The sequence below is a fragment of the Rhincodon typus genome, chromosome 8, assembly GCF_021869965.1.
Source record: "Rhincodon typus isolate 14 chromosome 8, sRhiTyp1.1, whole genome shotgun sequence".
NCBI lineage: Eukaryota > Metazoa > Chordata > Chondrichthyes > Orectolobiformes > Rhincodontidae > Rhincodon > Rhincodon typus.
Window position 1 is genome coordinate 68685400 of NC_063339.1, and position 25003 is coordinate 68710402.

The 25003-nt window shown below is 42.1% G+C and overlaps 1 protein-coding gene across 1 annotated transcript in view; it reads right to left on the bottom strand.

Annotated features, from left to right (window-relative positions):
* Positions 1–25003, bottom strand: part of LOC109914244 (deubiquitinase DESI2) — a 185921-nt gene that overhangs the window by 31080 nt on the left and 129838 nt on the right. The window contains exon 2 of the mRNA XM_048600451.1: positions 705–777. Within this exon, the coding sequence (XP_048456408.1) occupies positions 705–777 (73 nt within the window). The remainder of the gene's footprint in view (positions 1–704; positions 778–25003) is intronic.

A 25003-nucleotide genomic window follows, 5' to 3' on the forward strand; every position in this document is an offset into this window, starting at 1 on the left:
CAGGCCAAGCAGCATCAGAGGAGCAGGAAGGCTGACGTTTCGGGCCTGAAGAAAGGTCTAGGCCTGAAATGTCAGCCTTCCTGCTCCTCTGATGCTGCTTGGCCTGCTGTGTTCATCCAGCTCTCCACCTTGTTATCTCTTATCCTTGTATGAGTTAATGGCATAAATATCTCACTCCCGAAATATCCTCCCTGGAACATATGCAGCATCACTGAGTTTCTGGAAGCCATGTCTTGTGTCACCGATTAAATTATGATTTATTTCACCATGTCCACTTTTCAACTTATGTCTTGCAGACTCCATCTTGGATCTCTGCCTAGGCTTCTCAATCAGTATCATAATGTCTGTTCATATACACTGGCCATAATAGTGGAAAGAGGTAGTGGAGATGGATGGTGTTGAAAATTTAACAATAGAAGAATATGGATACTTGTTTGGCACCATTAGTGAGGAGTATGAAAGGTATATTAATATATGTAAGTATATGTTCTGGGACTGGCCAGATAGTAGTCCTTATTAATTCTGCTACTATAATCTTAGGATTTTTGAAACTTGGAGATAGAAAGATTACTTTTGAACCCAATATTGTAAGACAAATTGTTTTTGATTACCTTTCTAAATTAATCCAATGAAGTTTATTCATTTGAGTCCTTTGGCTATGGTGGGAAGTAAAGTGGTGTGGGTGCAGATTTCTTGAAGCTTACCTCTTCCATAGACCTCAATACCAGAATGAAAAACCCCGATTCCAAGAGTGGATGTGTACTCATTAATCCAATACTGCAAAGGAAACACAGTGGTTAAATGGTACATTAATGGGATGCTCATGAAGTTTAGCAGTGCAGCACCTAATGCCAACAAAGTAGCAAAGACATAGTTATTCTGTTTGTCCTTTGCAAAATGAACATATTAACCTTTATCAGGAATTTAATTTAAATGTACCATAACACACCACAGACAGCATTGTAACCTTTAAAATTTTATGGCTGCCAATTACTGCGAAAAAAGAACAAAGAACAGTATAGCACAGCAACACGTCCTTCACCCTACCAAGTCTGTGTTGGCACATGATGCCTTTCTAAACTAAAAGTGTTTTGCCTTTACTTGGTCTGTATCGCTCTATTCCCTACCTATTCGTACATCTATCAAGAAGTCTCTTAAATGTTACTATTGTATCTGTCTCCACCATCTCCTTTGACAGCGCATTCCAGGCACTTACACCCTCTGAGAAAAATACCTGCCTCACATCTCCTTTAAACTTACCCCCTTTTGCCTTAAATTTAAGTCTCCCAGGGAAATAAACTCAAAAAGAACTATCCATTCTATCCATGCCTCTCATAAATTTTGCAAATTTCTATCAGATCGCCCTCATCCTTTGATGTTTGGATTAAATTCAGATTAACATGACCAACACTTCAGGCCTTGGCTAGGCCAGAGCACCTACATTGGTGGTTCCAAACACCTTTATGGAGATAAAATTTTGACTTTGAGATCTGGGAGATTTTCTTATCTTTTGGCTTTCTTATATTTCTGCTGTTGTTCTTTTTAAAATTCTGGTTTCACAACCAAGATGGCACTGGAGAATGGCAACTTTGCACACTTTTCACTGTACTCCTGTACCCGAGTACATGTGACAATAAAATCTAATTCTAATCGTAATTCTAAAATTCTATGTATTGCTGCAATAAATTATTCCCATCATACACATTATATTATTGACGATGCCTCAGTCTGGCAAGTCCTTGGTTAATTTTAGGAGCCAAATTTCAAAGAAAAATATTCAAGATTAAAGCCCGCTCGGAAACATTTACTGCACAGAATGAGGCTATTCAGTTTATCATTTCATATTATAGAGAGAGTTTTAGTCCTTATGCTGCACTAGGACTGGAAATTCTGTCCTCTGATTCTCATATCCCCAACCAAGCATAAATGATCACAAGAAATAAAATTTGCCATGAGACATTGTAACTCACATGAGAAGAATTTAAATCTGCTTTATTAAAGTAGGCATAAAGCAACTCTGTGAGCAGATATTACTGACTTCAAAGTCCTGGCTCCTTGACAATATGAAAAAAATAAATGAGAGACCAATGTTTCTCAGCAGTGTTGATGGAAATAGCATCATCTTGAAACTTTTCAGTACTGTTTAAATATGGCAAGATATTAAAATGTGAATGACCTCTTCAATATGCAGAATTGAATGATTCCAGCATTAAAAATATTTCCTTCTGCAGAATTTTTGTTTGCAGATTTTAGTAAAAGATATAAACATATCCAGAAATATGAGGAGTTCACAATGTAATGACCAGTAACAATTTTTAGAAATCTTTTCAAGGGACATAGGCGTGCTTGGCCAGGTGAGCATTTATACCCAACCTAGGTGTCCTTGAGAAGTTGGTGATGAGTCACCTTCTTGAAACACTGCAGTCTATGTGGTGCATGTTTACCCACAGTGCTGTTAGGGCAGGAAGACTATTAATATTAATGTGCAAAGAAGTCTGCGTTTTATCCGCTGCAATGTAACCAGTAAGTATATACTGGCTATGACCCAGATGTTATATAAATCAGATGTGACTGGTGTGTTCCTGTCACCAATTGCCTCTTTAGTACTGTTGCTTCTTTGGTAAGGTTGATACATTTTGATGCTAGGAGTTCTAAAAATTCATTCATGAGATTTGGACACCGCTGGCTGGTCCAGTGTTTGTTACCATTCATAATCGCCCAAAGGGCAATTAATTTGATTTGATTTATTGTCATGTGTACCTAAGTACAGTGAAAAGATTTGCTTACGAGCAGTACAGGCAGATCAAAGTAAGCAAGGCCATACAGATCATTGGTTTAAAAAAATATTAGAGGCATACAGGTTACATCGTACAAGGGGTGCACTAGGCAAGAGCACCATTAGCATGATCAACATTATTTTAACTTAGAGAGTCCATTTATCAGTCTAATAACAGCCAGGAAGAAGCTGTTTCTGAACATGTTGATGCGTGAGTTCAAGATTCTGTATCTTCTGCCTGGCAAATGTAGTTGTAGGAGAACATGGGCGCGATAGGTCTTTGATGATGTTGGCAGCCTTTCTGTGGCAGCGAGCCATGTAAATGGAGTCCGTGGATGGAACATTGGCTTCCGTAATGCACACCACCTTCTGTAGTTTCGTACAGTCCTGGGCAGAGCATTTACTATACCAGGCTGTTATGCAAATGGACAGTATGTTTTCGATGGTGCATGTGTAAAAGCTGGTGAAGGTCTTTATGGACATGCCACACTTCCTGAGCCGCCTGAGAAAGGAGAGGCATTGTTGTGCCTTCTTGACTGTCGCATCTACGTGGCAAGCCCAGGACAGGTTGTCGATTACTCCTAGGAACTTGATGATCTCCACCCTCTCAACTTCAGCTCTGTTGATATAGATAGGCTTGGAGGGCCAAAAGGCCTGTTTCTGTGCTGTATTTTTCTTTGTTCTTTTTATCAGCATCAAAAAGACTCCGGGCAGGTCAAGTGCAATAGACTCACTTTCTTTCTCATCTACTCCAGGGATAAAAAAAAAGACATGTAAGCTGTACCAATGCTGTCGTAACTTGGAGACTGTCTTATTATTGCCTTTACACAATATTTCAGTGCCAGATTAAGACAACCTTTTACTGTGGATCCATAATGAGTAGCAACTGGAGCAGACGGTGACAACACTAGAGTCAGATAGGATCCAGAAACAGTTGACAGAAAGAGCAGGCTTTTATTTTGGATTGAATTCAGGTTCAGATGCCAGTGTTAAAAGGGATACTGTGAAGCCCCTCTAAGCTCTATTTTAAATGTCATAAACCATGGTTTCACTTCGAGCAGATTCTCCAATCTGTATCGGAGAGATTTTTAAAACAAAAACACGGCTAAGCATGTCTCCCTCAAAATATTCAGTTTCAGAATTTTGAAATTTTTTTTTCTTTGCTTCAGCAAATTGATGTTGTTAGCCCAATCGTTCCGGGAGAATTAATGGGAAAAGGAGACATAGAATTGCTTTTGAATTAGATCAAACGGCAGCTTAATGTGGCAGCGTGGAGCTTCCATTTTAGGTTTGCATAATCCACTTAATGTTTCAATCCCTTATCCACTTATTTTTCAAATCCTTTCAATTAGCTGGGCGTCTGTCAGACTGTAAAGCACAGGCAAGGCCAAAATCTACGAAACAAGTAGCTCCACACATTCCAAAAGCATTGCAGTGGGGTCTTGGCTGTACATCAGCAATCTGGAAGACTCTGTCTAAGTTTTTTTTTTACCCTATGGTCTATATGTAAATGCTTACTATGGCCTGCCTGTACTGCTCATAAACAAAGCTTTTCACTGTATTCATGACAATCAATCGAATCAAATTAATTGCCCTCTGGGCAAATATGGATGGGTAACAAACACTGTACCCAGATTAACACTTTGCCCCTAAAGGTGATTTCAGTTCATTGAACATAGCTTGACTGCATCCCCTAGTGACTGACCCCCACCCTGGGAAAAAAGCCTCATACTTTCCACTCTATCCATGCCATTCACAATCCTATAAACTTCTTTCAGCTCAACCCTCAACCTCCTGCATTCCAATGAAAACAAACCCAGTCTAACCGACCTTTCTTCATTGCTAAAATCCCCCGTACCAGGCAACACTGTGGTAAACCTTTTCTCTCCAAAGTATCCACATCCTTCTGGTAGTGTGATGACCAGAACTGTGCGCAATATTCGGAGTGGGGTATTGGGTGCTGACTAAAATTGGACCCAACTTCCATTCCCCAGCACTAATAGCCCACCATATATAAAACGAGTGTGTCACAATGAAACACCTCAAGCATGTTTCTGAGTCATCAACTGTTCACCGACATGCCAAGTTATTCAGCACATTTTCCACCTGCTCAGGAAATTTGCCAAAACTGATGTAAGCTCTGAATTTATGTGGAAAAATCTGCAAGTGCAATGTTCTGCTGATACAAAGTATTTAAAGATGCTTAAAACAAGCAAATAAATTCTGAGCATTGTTCAAACCAAGTAGGCTACTTGCTTAGCTGTAATCAGTCAATCTGCTCCTGCTAAGTTCAGGAAAAAAGGAAGATTGGATTTCATGAGCTTATAACCATTTCTTAAATTTGTTACATGAATAGGCTAAAAGAAACGTGACCAAAAAAGGTAATCTCTATAGAGTTCAAATTGTCAGTTCCAGCTCTGTCCGATGGCCAACACAGAAGTTGCAGATGGTAAGTGGAAATGGAGTTATCTGATCCATATTGTGAAGGATCATAACTATATCAGCCAAGAGCTATTTAAGGACTGCCATCTTCTTAACATTAGCTGATCAAGGGAACGTTTGACCCTGTATCCTGAAGCCAAAAGCTGGATGAGTGATTTTCCAGACTGATGGAAAAGTCTTGGCATCAATTTCCCATTCAGTCTTCATTGTTGATATTCAAGAGAATATTCAATACTTTTTTGGTTTTGGAAGAGGGTTGAGGAAATTAGGCAGGTTTGGCATTAAGGAGAGACCAGACATGGCACTCCATTGGCAGCGAGAGAAGATCACAGAAAAAAGGAGAGCATGAATGGGCAATTTCATGTTGGTTAGGAGAACGGACAGAAAGAGGAGTGGGGATGACAATTACACTGAGCTTTTGGAAGTTTAATCAGTTGGAGAGACGCATCTTGTATGCGGTGAGGCAGTTTACAAACAAGCGTATTCTCCTACTCACCACAGATAGAAGTACTGGGACCTTGGGACTTTCCAAGATCCCAGATGTTTATCTTTGAAGCCGACCTATGCCTGACCACCAGCTACCCTGTATAGTTTCTGTCAATTGCCCTGGAAATGTTGGGCTGAGGCATTTTGGCACCCCTCTCTGCCACTGAGGATCTGGAGACCGTTTTTGGATGGGGGGGTATGGTCTCTGCCCATGCAGTGTACCTGAGGTGAAGGGAGCAAGCTGTGAGCTGGAGTTGCCAGGTACCCACTCAGACTGTTCTGTCAGGCAATGACACGAGATGAGATGTAATGAAAGAATGCTAGTGCATGCTAATAGGCCTTTCGCTACTCTCTGGGGAGAAACCAATCACCATTCTTGATTGGAAAATGGGATGTATTTCTCTTGGTTTTGAGAAGCTTCTTGCTGTTCTTCTCATGAGTTTTTTCCAACTCTCTAGCCTTGGCCTATGTTGTTCGGAGGATGTGAAGATTCCACCCTTAGGCCTTAAGATGCCTGACAGTCTCAGAATCCTGTGTTCATCTGAGTCCCATGAAATCACCTTTTAACAATCACTAACTGGATTTTTGCTTGTTGTCTGCTTCGAAAAAAAAATTGCATTTTGATGAACTTGTGAGCGAATATTAATCCTGGCTACAACGATACGGCCTAATGGCAAAGTTACAGTTCAAAAGGTTTCTCACGCTCAGTACTCGTAACATCTCTCTTGAGAAAATGACAGCAGTACTGTCAAATTTCAGTCACAAGTCTCTTCCCAGCTTGTGGCCAACTACAGACAGGGATGTTGAGCCATCACAAGCAGAATGCGATGAATGTAATTCTGCTGACGAGGAGCAGAAAATGGTCGGGAGGGCAGTTAGAACCCATTGGGTGAATTATCCACTAATCCCTGGGGGCAATCACACTGCTTTGACTTTTAAGCTGCTCAGCTGCCTGTGTCGTGACTGTCCCTATTATTCCTGTCCTCGCTGAGTGACATCAGCTCCCTCTCAAAGCGAGTCTTGACTTGAGAAATCCTCATGCCTGGCTTCCAATTCTTCCATGGTCTTGCTCCATCTGCATCTTGGTGATCTCCTCCAGCCGAAAACCCTCCGAGACATCTGTGCTATTCTAATTCGGGCTTCTTCTGCCCTCCAAATCATGACAGCTCTGCTGTTGCTAGGTGAGCCTTCCATTGTCTGCGTTCCCAAGTTGAGAATTTCCTCTCAGAACCCCTCCACCCTGACCTTTCCTCAAAGGCTAAGAGAAAGAGGAAAGTTCATGCCTCCCTGAACTGGTCACCCTCCTATTTCCTTCCGGTGAGATTCTACCCAAATTCCCTCACCGTGATCTATCTATTTTGCTCAGCTGCAACATTTCCTTTGGTGCCAACCTCCTGCTGCCAGTATTTGCTTCCATGCTCCCCAGTTCGCTTCTGTTCCTTGCCTGTTTTGAGTGAGGAGTGCGGGTGAGCAGCACAAATGAAGGTAAAAATCACGCCAGACTTCACGCTTTTTTACTATTCTTGAATAGAAAGTGGACAGCGTTGGCATTGATTGGCCATCCTTAGTTGCTCATGAACTGAGTGTCTTGCTAGATTCAGGAACCTATTGTAGTCCTGGGTAGGTTAGGGAGGTAGTCAATCTCGTCACATCCACATGTAACTGGCATTAAAATCAATGGCTTAGATTTATGCTTCCATGAAAACGTGCACTAGCTCATGAGAACGTGTGCTAGAATCATAGAACCCTACAGCGTGGAAGCAGGCCATTCAGCCCATCAAGTCTACACCCACCCTCTGAAGAGCATCCACCCTGACCCACCCCTATCCCTGTAACCCCGCATTTCCCCATCACTAATCCACCTAGCCTCGTCATCCCTGAACACTGTGGGCAATTTAGCATGGCCAATCCACCTAAGCTGGATATCTTTTGACTGTTGAAGGAATCTGGAGCAAACCCACATAGGCACAGAGAAAATACGCAAACTCCACACAGACAGTCGCCTGAGGGTGGAATCGAGCCTGGGCCCCTGGCGTAGTGAGGCAGCAGTGCTAACCACTGAGCCACCGTGTCGCCCTGGCACTAATTGGCACCATTCTGAGCTCTAGCATTGCTATCCTTCACATAGGTCAAAGCGAGGTTTCAAGATTCTTGGGGTATTGTATGATTTATACTCGTTTCATTGATCTATGGAAAAAGATTTTATGTATAAAGGAGCAATAAAGGTTCTATTAATGCCATCATTTACTCAACCTCAGCAGGGAAATGAATTGGGAGGCATTTCCAATCCTGATGTCTATCTAGTCATTCCTACTGAAAAATGTGCAAACGAAAGTGATGCCAAATTGAGGAGTGACCATGATGGCCTCAGTATCATCCTTTTGCTCCTTTTTTTACGTGCGTTTCTCACCAATATTAGCATTCTTTGTGTGCAAGGCTGCACTGGCATATGGCACCATGGGAGAGACCAATGTAGAGGCCACAGTACTTCAAATTCTTGGCGAGACCTCTATGAACGTTCTATGCAACTGAATCAGAAAAATGAGCGATTGACTACACACCTATGATTTTTGTGGCTGCTTCCCTTTTAGAGTTTGGAAGAGTCACAGTGGGTCTCAATGACACCGGCTACTCATCTCAGCAAAAAGGTCTTATTGTGTTTCATTTGCCTGCAAAACCTTAGTAACTGCTAAGTCATGCTGCTATGGGTGTTTTGAAAGAGAGTTTTCTCTTGTTTGGGCTGCTTGTTAACATTGATTTGTAAACATAGAGTCAGGCCAGCAATGGTTCTCAATGGTTGGAATTTAGATCTTAGATGCTGGGAATGGGAGTTAGGAAATTTCCTGAGTCAGCACTCCGACCTGGAGAGAAAATGCCTGCAAAGGTGTTATTTTCATTCCTATGTAACTAGAGTCATGACCACTGTTCCTGGAAGCAATTTAAAGGCACCCATAGGCGCTGCCAATGAGCAAAATGGGCTGGTTAAAAGACTTTATCCCAGGTGTCTTATTTCATGTTAGGCCATCTGTCCCTCACCCCTCACATTCCACGCATGCTCCCCTTGTCCCATCCATGCCAACACACGCTCCTCCATTCACCGATGGCTCCTTTTAACCAACTTTTGTACCTCAACCCATCCTCAATGGCATCTCACATACTTCATGCCAATCTTTACTCCTACACCCACCTCTCGTGGTCACCAATACACACCATGCCAACCTGTTCCCCTCCATCTCAGCTGTTATAAAGCAGAGAGACCTAGAGATTCAGATACATGATTCTTTGAAGTTTGCATCAGATAGTGTCAACAAGAGGCATTTAGCACTCTTGCCTTTCCTGCTCAGACTTTTGAGTATAGAAGTTGGGATGTTATGTTGAGGTTGTACAAGATGTTGATGAGGCCTCTTTTGGAGTACTGTGTCCAGTTCTCGTCACTCTGTTAGGGAAGGATATTATTACGCTGGAGATGAGTTTTACCACAATGTTACCAGGAATGGGGGGTTGAGTTAAAAGGAGAGGCTGGATAGGCTGGGACTTTTTTCACTGAAGCATAAGAGGTTGAGGGGTGACCTTGTTGAGGTTTATAAAATCATGAGGGGTATAGATAAGGTGAATGGCAGCTGTACTTTCCCTAGGGTGGGAATTTCAAGACTAGGGGGCATATTTTTATGGTGAGAGGAGAAAGATTTTAAAAAGCCATGAGGCGCAACTTTTTTTACACTGAGAGTGATTTGTGTGTGGAATGAACTTCCAGAGGAAGTGGTGGATGCAGGTACAGTAACAGTGCTTAAAAAACATTTGGATAAGTACATGAATAAGAAATGTTTGGAGGGATATGGGTCAAGCGCAGGCAGGTGGGACGAGTTTAATTTGGGATTATGGTCAGTTTGGACTGGTTGGACTGAATAATTTGCTTTCATGTGTGACTTTATGACTCTACCTAATCCCAGGTAACGCATACCCTCCATGCCAACCTATGGCACCTCTACTTTCATTAATCCAGTTTACACTCTGTACAGAATCAATGACTCCTATCGTGACATGCATGAAAATCTTTTCAACATTAAAAAAAATTCTGCTTTTACTACAGTCCTATAAAAGTGTTAATCATCCAGATCCTTAATGTTTCAATAACAGAAACTACAAGTATTTGCCACCTCATTATCTTGTGCAAATGAATATTGATCAATAGATAAAACCGACCCAAGGGAATTAGCTGTCAATCAAGCAACGTTTTACCTTGTGTGTTGCTGCTTCAATAGACTGCAGCAAGTAACTCGCCTCCTGACTCCCCAAAGCCTATCCACCATCTACAAATCACAAGTCAGGAGTGCGATGGAGTATTCCCCACTGCCTGGGTGGTTGGGTGCAGCCCCAACAATACTTAAGAAGCTTGACACCATCCTGGACAAAGTAGCCTACTTGGTTTGCCGCACATCTGCAAACATCCACTCCCTCCACTACCGACGCTCGGCAGCACAGTGTGTACTATCTACAAGATGAACTGCAGAAATTCACCAAAGATCCTTAGATAGTACCTTCTAAACCCACGACCATTTCCATCTAAAATGTCAAGGGCAGCAGATGCATGGGAATACCACCACCTTCAAGTTCCCCTCTAAGCCACTCACCTTCCTGACTAGGAAGTATATTGCTGTTCCTTCGCTGTGTCGCTGGGTTAAAATCCTGGAATTCCCTCCCTAACGGCATTGTGAGTCTACCTACAACATATGGATTGTGGTAGTTCAAGAAGGCAGTTCACCACCACCTTCTCAAGGGCAATTAGGGATGGGCAATTAACCCTGGCCGGCCAGCGACATCCACATCCCATCACAAAAATTGGCTGAGCTTGGGTAGCTCAGTTGGTTGGACAGCTGGTTTATCATGTAGAGAAATACCAACAGCATGGTTTTAGATTCCACACTAGCTGAGGTTACCATAAAAGACCCTCATGTTCAACTTCACCCCTTGCCTGAGGTGTGGTGACACTCAGGTTAAGCCACTACCAGTTCTCTCTCTTTCTCTCACTCATGAGAGAGCTACCCCATGGTTCAGTAGTACTATGGTATATAGTGTTTCGGATGTTACAGACACATGGGAGAAGAGTCAGAGAGCAAATGCAAATAGAAGTAAATTCTGAATTGGTTTTTCTCCCCCTTTCTCTTATTTCCCTCATGTAAAATTATTTTTTCTAGCCTTTAGGAACCATACTCCTGACAGTGGATATAGCCTTGCTGACCTTTAACAGCTATTTTAAATGGGTTTCTGAAGAAGGGTCCTGACCTGAAACGTCAACTTCCCTGTTCCTCTGATGCTGCCTGGCCTGCTGTGTTCCTCCAGCTCCACACTGTGTTATCTCTACTTTAAATGGATGGTGTTTAATGTCAAAGAACTGCGGATACTGGAGATCTGAAAGAAAAAAGAAGCTGTCCAGTTCTGATGAAGAGTCATTGGACTCAAAACATTAATTCTGCTTCCTCCCCAGAGATGCTGCCAGACCTGCTGAGTTTCTCCAGATAGTTCTGTTTTTGTTTAGGAAAATAAATATATCATTTTGTGTGCTGTGGAAGATAAAGAAGGATCCAGTGTACTTGGAAACCCTTCGTTTCTGCAGACACCACTTGCAGAGCTCCGAAGAGGTTTCTGTGGTGCACATTTGCATAAGTGAAATCTTTGAGATACATAGCTAATTGATTGAACAGTTAAGTGAAGGATATGTTCTGAGGGCATTGCAGTTTTCAACATTTATTAATGAGTTGAGGAGATGCGGCAACAACAAAGCTTTTCACATTTGTCAGTGCCGTTGGGAAGAGTTATATAAAGGTCAATAATGGACCACCTTCGGTGATCTGGGAAGGTTTGGTTGTATTCATTCATGGGATGTGGGAATTGCAGGCTAGGCCAGCATTTATTGCCCATCACTAATTGCCTGGGGATAGTTAAAAACCAACTGCATTGTTTCTCCACCTATTATTTACTCCTTACCCCCTCTCCCCACCCTATCTTTTGCGTAAAAACCAATATTTTTCCTAGCTACTATCAGTTCTGAGGAAGGGTCACTGGACCCGAAACGTTAACTCTGATTTCTCTCCACAGATTTTCCAGCAATTTCTGCTTTTGGTTTTGCACATTGTCACAGGTTTGGAGTCACTTGAAGGCCAGACCAGGTAAGGATGGCAGATTTCCTTCCCTAAAGGACATTAGCCAACCAGATGGGTTTTCACCACAATTGATAGTGACACAATTACCGTTAAGACAGCTGTTTATTCCAAATTTTATTGAATTCATATTTCATCATGTGCATGGTGGGAATCAAACTCATATCCCACAAAACCATTAGCCTGGGTTCTGAATTTCTGGTCCAGTAACATTACCACAACATTGCTGGACCAAGACGTAGGCTTATTTTAACATAGAAAGATGTAAAATCATGAAATTATTAAAGAAAACATTGAGAGTACAAAATTAATAGGAACAATCTGCAACAACCAGCACAGAGAGTGATCATAGAAGTATTCTAGTGCAAGAAGAGGCCATTCATCCCATCATGCCTGCACTGCTCTTCAAGCTAGTATCATTACCTAGTGCCATGGACCAGGTGACCACTTCGCAGAACACCCACGTTCTATCCACAAAAAAGACCCTGGGCTTCCAGCTAGCTGCCACTTCAACGCATCACCTTTTTGCCCAACCAACATGTCTGTATCAGGCTTGCTGCAGTGCACCAGCACAGCTCAGCGCAAGCTATAAGAACAGCACCTCATTTTCCGTTTGTGGACTCTACAGCCTTTTGGACTCAATATCAAGTTCAACAGTTTTAGGGCTTGAGACATTTTCTCTCATATTCTTACCTCAACCCCCGCACACCAGGCCTTGTTATAGCATGGTCTGCTATTACACACTAATTAGTTAGCCACTAATTGTCCCCATTAGTTCACATTCGTTCTTCCAGGCTGATCATTATCCACCCCTTTGTCTGTCCAACTGTTCTTCTCTCTCTTTGGACTCTACCTCCACCTATCGTTTATTCTTTACCCTCTCCCACCACCTTATATTCTGCATAATAATCAACTTTTTCCTGACTACAAACAGTTCTGAAGGCGGGTCACTGGACCCAAAACATTAACTCTGATTTCTCTCCACAGATGCTGCCAGTGAGCTTTTCCAGTGATTTCTGTTTTTGTTTCATTACCTAGCGCAATCTCCTACCCTATTCCCATAACTGTGTACTCTGTTTCTATCCAAATAATCATCAATGCTCTCTTGATGCCTCAATTGAACCTGCCTCCAACACCTTTCTAGGTGATGCATTCCATAGGTTTTAAGCAAATGTTTGTTTTGTATTCAAAGCAAATACAGTCATTCATTAGGATATATGGCTTGAGTGAGGCAGCATATTTCTCAAGACGTGATAATTAGATTCCACTAAGCACTGTTTCCTATCCACCTTTGCTTTGCTGTACTACTCCAGGTACTAAATCACAGGAGGAAATATCCCCGGTCTTGGAGGGAGTGCACAGAAAGTCAAGAGAGGTGATAAATGGGATTGGGATTGAACTATGAAGCTGAAGGTTAAGGGAAGTAGATTGATGTTGATGTTGAAAAGAAAGTAGGCATGGGAAACCTGACAGAGCTATTTAAAAATCAACAGAATCGATAAACTGAATTCTTGCTTGATCAAGATTAATATAAATTCAGAGAGGTCAGTGTGTGTCAATGACCTGCTCAGAAACTGGGGGTGAAGGATATAGATTTAGGAGAGTGGCAAACACATTTTTAACAATAGCAGAGATAGAATGGTTAAAAAGTCTGTGACATTTGAGATGTGTCCAAAGTGGTTATAACCAGGCGATTTTTTGGTCTGAGATAGCAAGAACTGCAGACGCTGGAGTCAGGGATAACACAGTGTGGAGCTGGAGGAACACAGCAGGCCAGGCAGCATTAGAGGAGCAGGAAAGTTGACGTTTCAGGTCGGGACCCTTCTTCAGAAATGGTGAGGGGGAAGGGGGCTGAGAAATAGAGAGAGGAAGGGTGGGGCTGGGGAAGGTAGGTGGGATGATGATAGGTGAGCGCTGGTGGAGACTGGTGGGGATAGGTTAGTGGGAAAGGTGGGGTGGATAGGTGGGAGAGAAGATGGACAGGTTGTGTCAGGTCAAGGAGGCAGGGATGAGAGGAAGGGTTGGTCATGGGATGAGGCTGGGGGGGCAGATTTTAAAACTGGTGAATTTCATATTTAGGCTATCGGGCTGTAGGCTTCCAAGGCAGAATGAGGTGCTGCTCCTCCAGTTTGTGGGTGGTGTCATTGTGATACTGGATAAACAACTCTATCTTTGCCACAAATGATGCACCATGGCTTGCTTGATAGCTTTAGGAAGTTGAAATTATTACTCCAAGTGTTGTTGACTTGAACTCCAAAGGGGCTTTACCACATCAGTGAAGTTAACTTGTGAATTCACATGGTATTGCATTTACAACCTACCTCTTTTCTTTTTGTACACCTCACTGAGTTACAAATTTCAGATGGGAAAAGGATTTCCATTCTGTACATAATACAGATGAGATTTAAATTTTTAAAAATTGCATAGTCAGCATCATAACAATGCAAATTCCTTTCATTTCACAGTATTCCCAGTTTTCTGATTTATCTACCCTTAGTGGAGTGAAATATTGATAATGAGTTATCTTACAGGAAAAAAATTATTTTGCTTGGAAGGCAATAATAATAATAACTGAGATTAAAGCTTTCCACCAATACAAAAAACACTTTGCTGCTGCAAAATTGAACGAGAAACAATTCACAATCATGTCACTATGTGTTTTACCTCTCACAGGCAGCTGGCTGAAAAGACTGGAGGTTATTTTACAAATCGATTTAAGCATCACAACCAGCCCTCAACCTTGAAAACCCATCTCCACCTGCTCAATTGTTTGGTATTCTACTGTGAGAATCTGTTAACTGATCTACGCTCACTGCACTTGATTGATTACATCTGACTGTGGACTCAGGACAAAAGAGATAGAGACTACAGAAGCTATCAGAAGATGAGTGATAAGCAGGACATTTTGTGATTGCAGAGAGATTTCAAAACTCTTGCCAAGAAGCGTCTCATATATGTTACAACTAGTGCCATCTTGGCATTGCTATGAGGTATATAATTATACAACACTCCCCTCAGGACATTGCTACTGCCACCAAAACTCCAAACTGTGCTTTTGATACTTTGATACTTTCAGGCTCAACAAGTGGTATTTGCTCCGGGGAGCAGGAAGAAAGTTGCGTTGGAGAACTTAATTGGGCAGGAAGTCAAAATTCACACAACAAAGTTTGCTGTATTTTGAAGGTGTGTTGAGCCTCCAAGCAGCAATCAGTGGAAAACCCTTTTGCATTTCATGCATGCTTATTAGAAGAATAGATCGCTAGAATTAAGTTCCCCTTCCCAATTAAGGAGCCTGATCAAGCGAGGCAGTGTCACCAGGGAAGGCAGGAGGGGAGTAAACAGTTGTCAGCCCTCAAGGATTTTTTTATTCATTCATGGAATGAAGGTTTCGCTGACTAGACCAGCATTTATTACCCATCCCTAATTGCCCAGGGGGCCGTTATGAGTCAACCACATTGCTGTGGGTCTGGAGCCACATGAGTGGGTAAGGATGGTAGTTTCCTTCCCTAAAGAACATTAGTGAACCAGATGGGTTTAAAATTGTCCTGGAGTCTCCAGGATTGAAAGAGTAACATGACATGCAAAGTCCCAATCCAAAGCCTCAAGAGGGAAGTCAGAGGGCTGCTCAGCAAAAGGTTTTATTTCATCAATTCGTGAAGGCATGTGATTATTGAGTGGAAAAATGTTGGATATGATAAGAAGGCTATTTAACTAGTGGAACAATTGGAACAGGAGATCAGATGTGAGAACCCCCTGAAAATGTCCAAACGCAGCTGGCAATGCCAAGAGCGTAGTGTGTATGGAGACATAGATGGGGAAACATACCGTAGGCCTCCATGTTGCTTTTGATCACCCCAGACTCTAAACCAAGGGCATTCACCCTGCCTCCAACCTGAGCACAGCAGGCCACTTAAAGCCCTGAATGCCAGTTTTTGGGCCCTACATGGAGCTGGCTATGCTTTGTGGGCCAGGCAGCGAGGATGTTATGGTCATGCAATTTGCGCTGAAGAAGTGGGTAGAAAGTTTTGGAGGGAAGGGTGAGGGGGTGGGGTTTGGGGCTAGGCTGAAACTTAAGGGTACAGTCACTGGTGTCGATTGAGGGGTCCTGAAGATTAAACCCAGGGTGATATGACACCACTGCTGTAGTGACAGGGAGGGGCTAGGTAGGCTGTGAGTTCCAGGATCATAGGAGGGAGGTCAATGCTATTAAAGTGAGGGAGGGACATCTGGTTGGATTTCGGAGCATGTGGCCTCGATAAAGGGTTAGGGTCAAAGTGGGGATGGGGAGAGTGCAGGCATGTAGATTGTTATAGTAATTGGTTCCAAGTTAATAGGAGGAGGCTCAACAGTGCACAGAGGAGAGGAGGATTGTTATATTTAGACTGTCAGAGGTAGTGGGGAGAAGCGGGTGATGACAGAAGGACGTTGGGTTATAAAGTAGTGGAGTAGAGAGTTGGTGATTGAGGGGTGGATGACGGTGATGATGAGGGAGGGGGTGTTGAGGAAGACTCCAGGGCAGCAGCATGATGTGGCAGGTAAGCCTGTGATAATTTCACTGGGACAGGTTTTCAGGTTGAATGAGGAAACAGGTGAGTTACTGACCATTCTGGGATCCTCTATGTGATGATTATGAAGCCCTTGAGGAAGGAGGGCTTTGATTTTGGATTCATTGATATTTTGCTCTGTTTCTACAATAAATGTTACTTTTTGATCTTAAAGCAACTTACTTTGCAGTTCTGTGACTAAATCGTCATAAATTTAGGACCATATGGAGTATGCACTGGGGATTGCAGTGACAGCACTGTGTCATTAGGACCAGCATGTTTGGGTCTTCAACTTTCCAGATTTCCATATTCTTTAGACAGGGCTCACCTGCAGGGAGAAATACCTCTGTCCCATCCAAAAGTCTGAAAAGTGACAGTTTGATTTGTCCTCAGCAGCTGGTACAATCTGTGCCTTTAAACCGTTAAGCTTTTGAATGAGTGAACCAGTTGTTCTTTTTCAAGGAAGTGAAAACACTTCGAGAGAGAGAGAGATTCATGCCCAGCAGGTCCTGGCCAGACAACAAGATCATCTCTGGGCACAAGGGCCATTGGTTTGCCTTGCCAAACTTTCTCTGTATATCTGCCTGTATGTGTGTGAAGGGGAAGTTAGTATTGTAAGAAGTAGAGTTATATATCAATGGTTCAAAGTTGTTTACCTGTAGTTAGAATCTTTTTATTTGTAATAGATTGTAATTTGTGTAAAGTACTAAAATCTGGCCAGCACTTTCTGTTAAACTGGGTCTTCAAAGAAAGGTAAATTGGGGAATTTTTGTTTTTTTAAAAAATTCATTTGTGGAATGAGGGTGTCACTGGCTAGGCCAGTATTTATTGTTTTCCCTGATGATTGACAATGGACTCAAGGTCATCGTTAGTTAGTTAGGACTTAATTCCACCATCTGCTATGGCAAGATTCAAACCCAGGTCCCCAGAACATTTGAGATAACAAGGTGTAGAGCTGGATGATCACAGCAGGCCAAGCAGCACCAGAGGAGCAGGAAAGCTGACGTTTCGGGTCGAGACCCTTCTTCAGAAAATTTTGTTATCTCAGATAATCCAGCATCGGCAGTTCCTACTATCTCCCCAGAACATTTTGTGGGTCTCTGGGTTAATAGTCCACTGATAATACCACTGGGCCATCATCTCCCCCCTTGATGAGATTGTTAACTTTTGTGATGTTCCAGGAATAGCAGGCCTTGATTCCTCAAATGCTAACCCAGTGAGGCGTGACAATTTATTCAGGATTTTGTAATTCAAATCCCCAAAATACAGACAAGCTGCATGAAAATTAGATGGTTTAACATCTGTGCTTTTAAGTGTGCCGTTATGTAATGGCCTTCATTCAATGATTATAACTTGCATGACCCAATGATAAAATGTCAGCTGTGAAAACATGTGCAGATGACTTAGGGCGATCTCATTTTGCAGCGTTAATAGAATTCCTGCAAAAAACAGTATAAACACACCTGAGATGGAATAAGGAAGAGACCATGGAGGATTATAAAGAATCCCTTAATAGATGACAAGTAAAAAGACGTCAATGGCCCAGACTTTCCATTTGCACAGGGAGTACTGAGTCGGGATATTTCCTGAATTTGCAAACCTAACCTGGAAGAGAGTGCTCCAGATATTGGTATTTTTGTTCCAGGGGAGCCACACTCTCTCAGAGTTGGTCCAGGCAACCCCGGAAGGAGTGTGACGACTATTGGATATAGAAGAGGGCTGGGTGAAGGCCAGCCACGGAACTTGGCAGTCCATTGAAAATTTTTTAAAGGAACAATATACATAGGACATCACTCCAGCCTTCACCCCTCACTTGTCCTCAACATCCCCACACACACAACCTTCCTATGAATCATCCATGCCAACATGATACCATCTCATTTCCCTCATCCAACTCCAGGTCCATTATAGCCCCTATGCCAATCTATTCTCCCCTAATCACCCCTCAAGCCTGTTTATAGTCCCGATGCCAATCTATGTCATTTTACCCACCCCATTGACTCTTTATATCCCCATGCCAATTTAATACCATCTTATGCCATCCTATGCCCCCCCACACACACCATACTTAATCATTGCACTTACCATACCTACTCGTATAGCGTCCACCAAAGGTATTCCTCAGAACCCACGACAAGACAAAAGCTAAACTCTTAAGTGTCTATTGTAGACATAATTTAAGAAAAGAACTGACACTTACAAAAAAAATTCATAAATTACATTTACATTCCTTCAACTATGTAATCTCTTAAAGTAAAACAAAACATTTCATTTAAGTGCTTAATCCCTTATAAGAATCATTGGTATTGATAGTTAGATATCAAAGAGTCTGTAAATAGTTGGAGCTGTTAAGCAAGCTGTGAAATGGCAGGCGTACAAGTGGGATAATGAAAGACTGTGATAGTAGTCATGCCACATCAATGCAGCAGTGGTAGCCCTTGACTAATATCATCAGACAAAGAAAAGTAGCAGACAATTTTTTTAACACATCAGAGAGAATTTTTCCAAATAGTTGAAATCGGAGGAGGGGGGGATCTTTAAATACCTTTGGAGCTTGACAGTTACTTGAGACAATTTTAACAGTTGCTTTTGATACTTTTGACAGTTCGTATTTGTCAAACATGATCTTCCCCTTTTCCACATTAACCATAGGTGATGGATTCAGGGGCAAGACAACAGGACCTTAGCTTCCACCACCAAATTTGCAAAACTTCAGGCCGCCGTTTCTAATCCCCAGGCATGCAAATGTTGCACTACATGCGAATCCAGTCCAATCCCTTGCACAATCGAATGTTCACTCAATAAAATTGTTCATATGCACCACTAATTTGCGTATATCTCCTAGCAGCTTTTGGTCTTTGTTGTGTTATTTTCCCTCTTACAAGTAGATAAACATCAAGGCACAAACCACACAGAAGGGACTGACTAACACAACAATATGTAGGTTCGCTTTTTAAGTATGTGAGAAGTTGGCAGCAGTACTACACAATGGGAGAACTTGTACCCATCTCTGAATTGATTGCTTTGACAGAACAAACTGAGACTAGGTCTGAATCATACGGTATGTTATGTCATTTCCCCTCTGGCGATCGTCATGGTTTAACTAGGAAGAGTGCACTGATAATTAAGTTGTCAGAAATGTGTAAATATTTGTTGGTGAATTACTAAGGAAGTTGTAAAGTTAATGCTATTGTACAACACTATGCTCTGGAACAGGAATGTGTTAAATAATTGGAGGGGCCAGTGCAGAAAACCTTGAACTGCAGGTTCTGGAGCTAGAACTGCAGAGGTAGCATTGTGTTTTGGTCCTTTGTGTTCCTCAATGGATGTCAGCCTGATTGACAGGTTTGGATATCCAGGTAGGTAGAAAGCACTCTGGAATAGGCTGGGGATGAGGTAGGTATGAGAAATGATCTTGGAGTACAGGTCATATTAACAGTGGAGAAGCATAATGTGCGGTGGTGTTGGTGGGCATGGTGAGGACGGGATATATATCCAAACCATGCCACTGGGGGCTTCTGTATACAGCGGAGATCTGATGGGAGGAAATATGGGAGTTCTGGGAGGAAGCACTTCCATTGTCTCTGCAGTTGTCTTCATCTCACTTCAACTGTTAGGTTTCTCAAGTTGTGGGGAACACAGTGACTCACTGTAAACATTCCAAGTTTAAATCAATTGGCTTGATTACATCTTAAAATATCAACCTACCTCCTAGGGGACTATTGGCTGCTCATGGAGTGGAGGAAGGTTGGGAATCAAGGTGCAGAATTTTTACATGTTTCAACATCTGACTCAAATCCAAGCCTCCCAGTTTTGCGAGCTAAACTTCAACACCCAATGTTAACCCACTCCAGAATGCAAGCTGTGCTGATTGTGCAGACAGTGTAACAAGGTGACACAGAGTCAACAATGCAAACAGAATATGTAGATGTGAGAATGTAAACTCTGATGTCCCTGTGACCTCCGTGGTCATGTGCTAGTATTCTACTAGGAGGTTGGAACTAAAACAGCACAGAACATGTTGCCCTATGGCCTTACCATCAAATATGGGCCATCAATAAACATTGTTTAAAAGTAACCTAGCAGTCTAGCCTGAACTTGTGTGACGAGCGAAAGAGCACACGTTATAAATTTGTACATTACAAGCAGCTGTTTTATTTTCCTTTTACATTACATGAGACAGTTGATAGTTATGGTCAGGAAGAACAATAGACAACAATGTTACACCATGCCACAAGTGCACAGTTTGTCTGGAGGATAGGACACAAAATAAATAGAGACCTTACACTGCTATGGTGCCTTACTGTGGAGTGCAGATCCTGTTGTTATTTTGCAGCCAATTTGCATTCATCAATTTCTCACAAACAGCAATGTGGCAAATGACCCATTGGTCTGCTTTGTTGCTGCTGATTGAAGGATATATATTGCCCAGGGAAATGGGAATATCTTTCTTTTCTACAAATAATGCCATGTTATTTTTAATGGCCACCTCTTTTTAGAGGCTAAATGTGACGTTGGTTTTAATACCTCAGCTGAACAATGGCATCTCTGACAATGCAGTACTCCCACAGTACTACACTAAAGTGTGAGCCTGGGTTACGTGCCTTCTAGCCTAGAGTGAAGGACACTGCCACTGCATCTCAAGAAGCAGGAGAAGAGTTATATTGAAGGGAAATTCAGCAATAATAATCCACATCATTGACTGGCATACAATAGCCATAATGCACTTATTGTTGGATGAACAAAAGGACAGAACTTGACATGTTTGTCCTTTCATTTCCCAACGTACAGCTGACATTTCTTTCTCAGGGTCATCCTAATTTCTACCGATGTGCAGTCTAACCTCGAGAAAGCTCTTTTGTGTTTAATTCATCAACATGCTGCTGTGTGCCGTGTAACTGTGAGATACAATAACTGTCAGTATTAATGATCGTTCAGTCAGGCCCATTATCTAGAAGACCCAGCTTTTCATTCTGCTCCATGTAATCCATAAATCAAATAGATAGGATATCCCTACTTACCTACGAGACAAACTTCTGTGTTTTTCAGGAGCAACTCTGTACTGACTAAACACTGCATACTGGTTTCAGAGTATATTCTTTTAATTGCTTTTATTGAATGAATTCCCCACTCTGATAGGCCTGATTTTTTTTTGTATATTCAAGCCTTTATTAAATTGCTTTCGGAAAGTTATTATATAGCCTACCTCCATTACATTTCATGCAGAACATTTCAGCTCATAACAAGTCTGTGTAAAATAAATTTCTTTTCTGGTTCTTCATAGCATTGTTCATCTAGCCCAGTCTTCACAACTAATCTGCTGCTGATCCTCTCAACCTACATTTGTTCTGACAAGTCTTGATTATTCCAATAGTCTCCAAGACTGGCCATTCTCCATTCACGAGAACTTGCCCAACATTCTGCTATAAATATCCACACACACACGCGCACACACACAAACCCCTTTCACCTAACCAGTCTGATCTACATTGATACCTCTCCTGAAGTAAGTTGTTTGTTAAAATTCTCATTCTTGCTTTCAAATCCAAGACTCTGTCCCTCCTCAACTTTGTAACCTCCTCCAGCACTAAAGTCCTCAAAGAGCTCTGCATTCCACCAATTTGTTTATTTCACCATTTGTGGATGCACCCTAAGCTTATTATCCCTCTAAACCACTTTGCTTCTCTCACTGCCTCTAAGATGCTTCTTAAAACCTGCCTCTTTGAAAGGACTTTTGCCATCTTTCCAAATATTAACCTTCTGTGGCTCAGTGTCAAAGTACGTATGTAAATGCTCCTGTGAAGTTTTACTACATGTAAATGAACATATCTTGTTGTTATTGCTACGATTGTAGTATACAGGGACTATTTAATTTTAGCTTGTAACATCTCATTGTATTACCTGAGACCTTTCATGAACAAAAGTGTTTTTAAAAAATAGGAACCATGGACCCTAAATGACTGCAGTGATCATATGACCACAGAATAAGGCAAACCATACGCGAGATCCACGTGGAAGAACCAAAACCTGCCTTACTGAGGATACAATGTATCTAAAGGCATCAAAACAAGGCAACAGCAAGAAATTCACATCTCCTATTTAGATTCCCCGCAGTGTGGAAGCAGGCCATTCAGTCCACACTGATGCTTTGAAGAGCATCCCACACAATGCCTGTAACCCCACATTTTCCCCATGGCTAATCCACCTAGCCTGCAAATCCCCAGACGCAATAGGCAACTTAGCATAGTCAATCCACCTATCCTACACATCTTTGGACTGCAGGAGAAATCCATGCAGACACAGGGGGAGTGTGCAAACTCCACACAGACAGACATACAAGGCTAGGATTGAACCTGGGTCCCTGGTGCTGTGAGGCAGCAGTGCTAACCACTGAACGACCATGCTTGTATGGTGGTTTTACATATTCTGGGGTGAAAGGCTCCCTTGCCAGTTATTCAGTTTGGAAAGACAATGAATTTAGACTCAGGAATACATACTAAACTACATTTCAATATCTGCTTTAAGCAGCAGAGGAGAGAGAAGGAAAGAATGAGTTGTGAACAGGAACTGGAAGCCATTCCTTCTCCTTCCCTATTGTTGACATTACCTTTGGAAGGAGAACTCAATGAGAAAGCAAATTGGGTCACTAAATGACCATCCACTGAGAACTCAAAGGTAGACACAGATACTGCTGAGGATACAGTCAACATGATGTCAACTGTGTTCTTAGGTTAAAAACCTAACACCTCAAGGACTGTAACGAGTCTTTAACCGTCTAACCTTTATATTTCCTGTTTGTACCAGGCATTCTCAATTTTAATCAGAGATAGTAGGAACTGCAGATGCTGGAGAATCCAAGACAACAAGGTGCAGGGCTGGATGAACACAGCAGGCCAAGCAGCATCATAGGAGCAGAAAGGCTGACGTTTCGGGCCTAGACCCTACCTTATTGCCCATGTTTGATTTTGTGTTTTTATTATTCTTTCCTTAAGGTTATTAAATAATAAAGTTCTTCTTTCTTGCTCTCATGAAAACCTTAGGAACTGGCTCCTTCATTTTCTAATGAACTTCATTTTAATTTAAGTGCAATGTCTCTGAACAGTTCAAATATTTGTTGCAGCGTTCAGCATAGGGGTTGAAAAGATCACAGCTTATTGCCCTTCTTCACCTGGTCATAACATTATTGATTGTCTAAAATCTCTGCTCTCCCGACACTTCAACTAGTAACACTGGTTTCTTCCTTTTTAATCCTATCAATACCTTTCAATTTTAAGACCTCTATTAGATTCACTTAACCTTCTCTGCTGTAAGGTGAATGTCTCCAGTTTCATTAGTCTTCCTAAATAACTAAAGTCTGCCTTGTCTGATTTGATTTTATTCATGCAAAGGACATGAGTGTCAAAGGCCAGGACAACATTTATTGCCCAAACCTAAACATCCGAGAGGGCAGTTGAGAGTCAACCATAGTTTTCTTTTCTAATGTACCAAATGGATTTTCCTGACAATTGGCAATGGTTTCATGGTCATCATTAGCCTCTGAGTGCCAGATTTCTAATTGTTTAACAATTTTCACCATCTGCAATGGCAGGATTCGAGCCTGGGTTCCCAGAACGTTACCTGGGTTTCCGGATTAATAGCCCAGCGGTGATAGTACATCACCTCCTCAATGCTATTCTAACAGCACTCCGCTGCTCCCTCCTGACTTTTTAAGAGCCATTGCATCCTTCCAAAATTGCAATGTCCGCAATTGGACATAGTGCTTCAATTAGGGCAGCACAGTGGCTCAGTGGTTAGCACTGCTGCCTCACAGGAGGATATGGGTTCAATTCCACCCTTGAGTGTCTGCTTGCATGGAGTTTGCATGTTCTTTCCATGCCCACATGGGGTTGCTCTGGTTTCTTCCCACAGTCCAAAGATACGCAGGTTAGGTGGTTTGGCCATGCTAAATTGCCCATAACGTGCAGACTAGATGGGTTAGCCATGGGAAATGCAGCATTACAAGGGTGGAGTGTGATGTTCCTTAGAGGATCAGTGTCAACTCAATAAGTTGAATGGGCTACTTCCACACCATAGGGATTCTATGGTCCTAAGTAGGCCTTGACCAGTGTTTCTTAAAGGTTTAGCATAACTTCCTCATTTTTTAAAATTTTATTTATAAAGCTATGGTAAACATTTTTAAAAAAATAGCCTTATCAACTTTTCCTGCCATCTTCAAAGATTTGTATACATGAACCCCTCACCCAGTTTTGTTCCTGCATCCTCTTTAAATTCGTGCAATTTAGTGTACAATCACTCTTCCTTCCTTGTGTTTGTGAAACTACTTGCAGTGGCTTTCACTTACGGCCGCACACAAAAACTGAACACAGCACAAGTCACTCAACAGGCACAGCACTTAATTGCTGCAAAGCACCAGGTCTGAGTGGAAGATAGCAGATTTGTGAGCTGAAGTTAATATTGTAAGGCTGAGATATAGCCTAGAGCACCTATAGGTGCTTCAGAACAATGAGGCAGACAAATCTCACAGGTAAGTAATAACTCACAGTGGGAAACTGCATGATGTGAGTAGGATTCCATGGTCTTTTGCATAATTTGTCTCT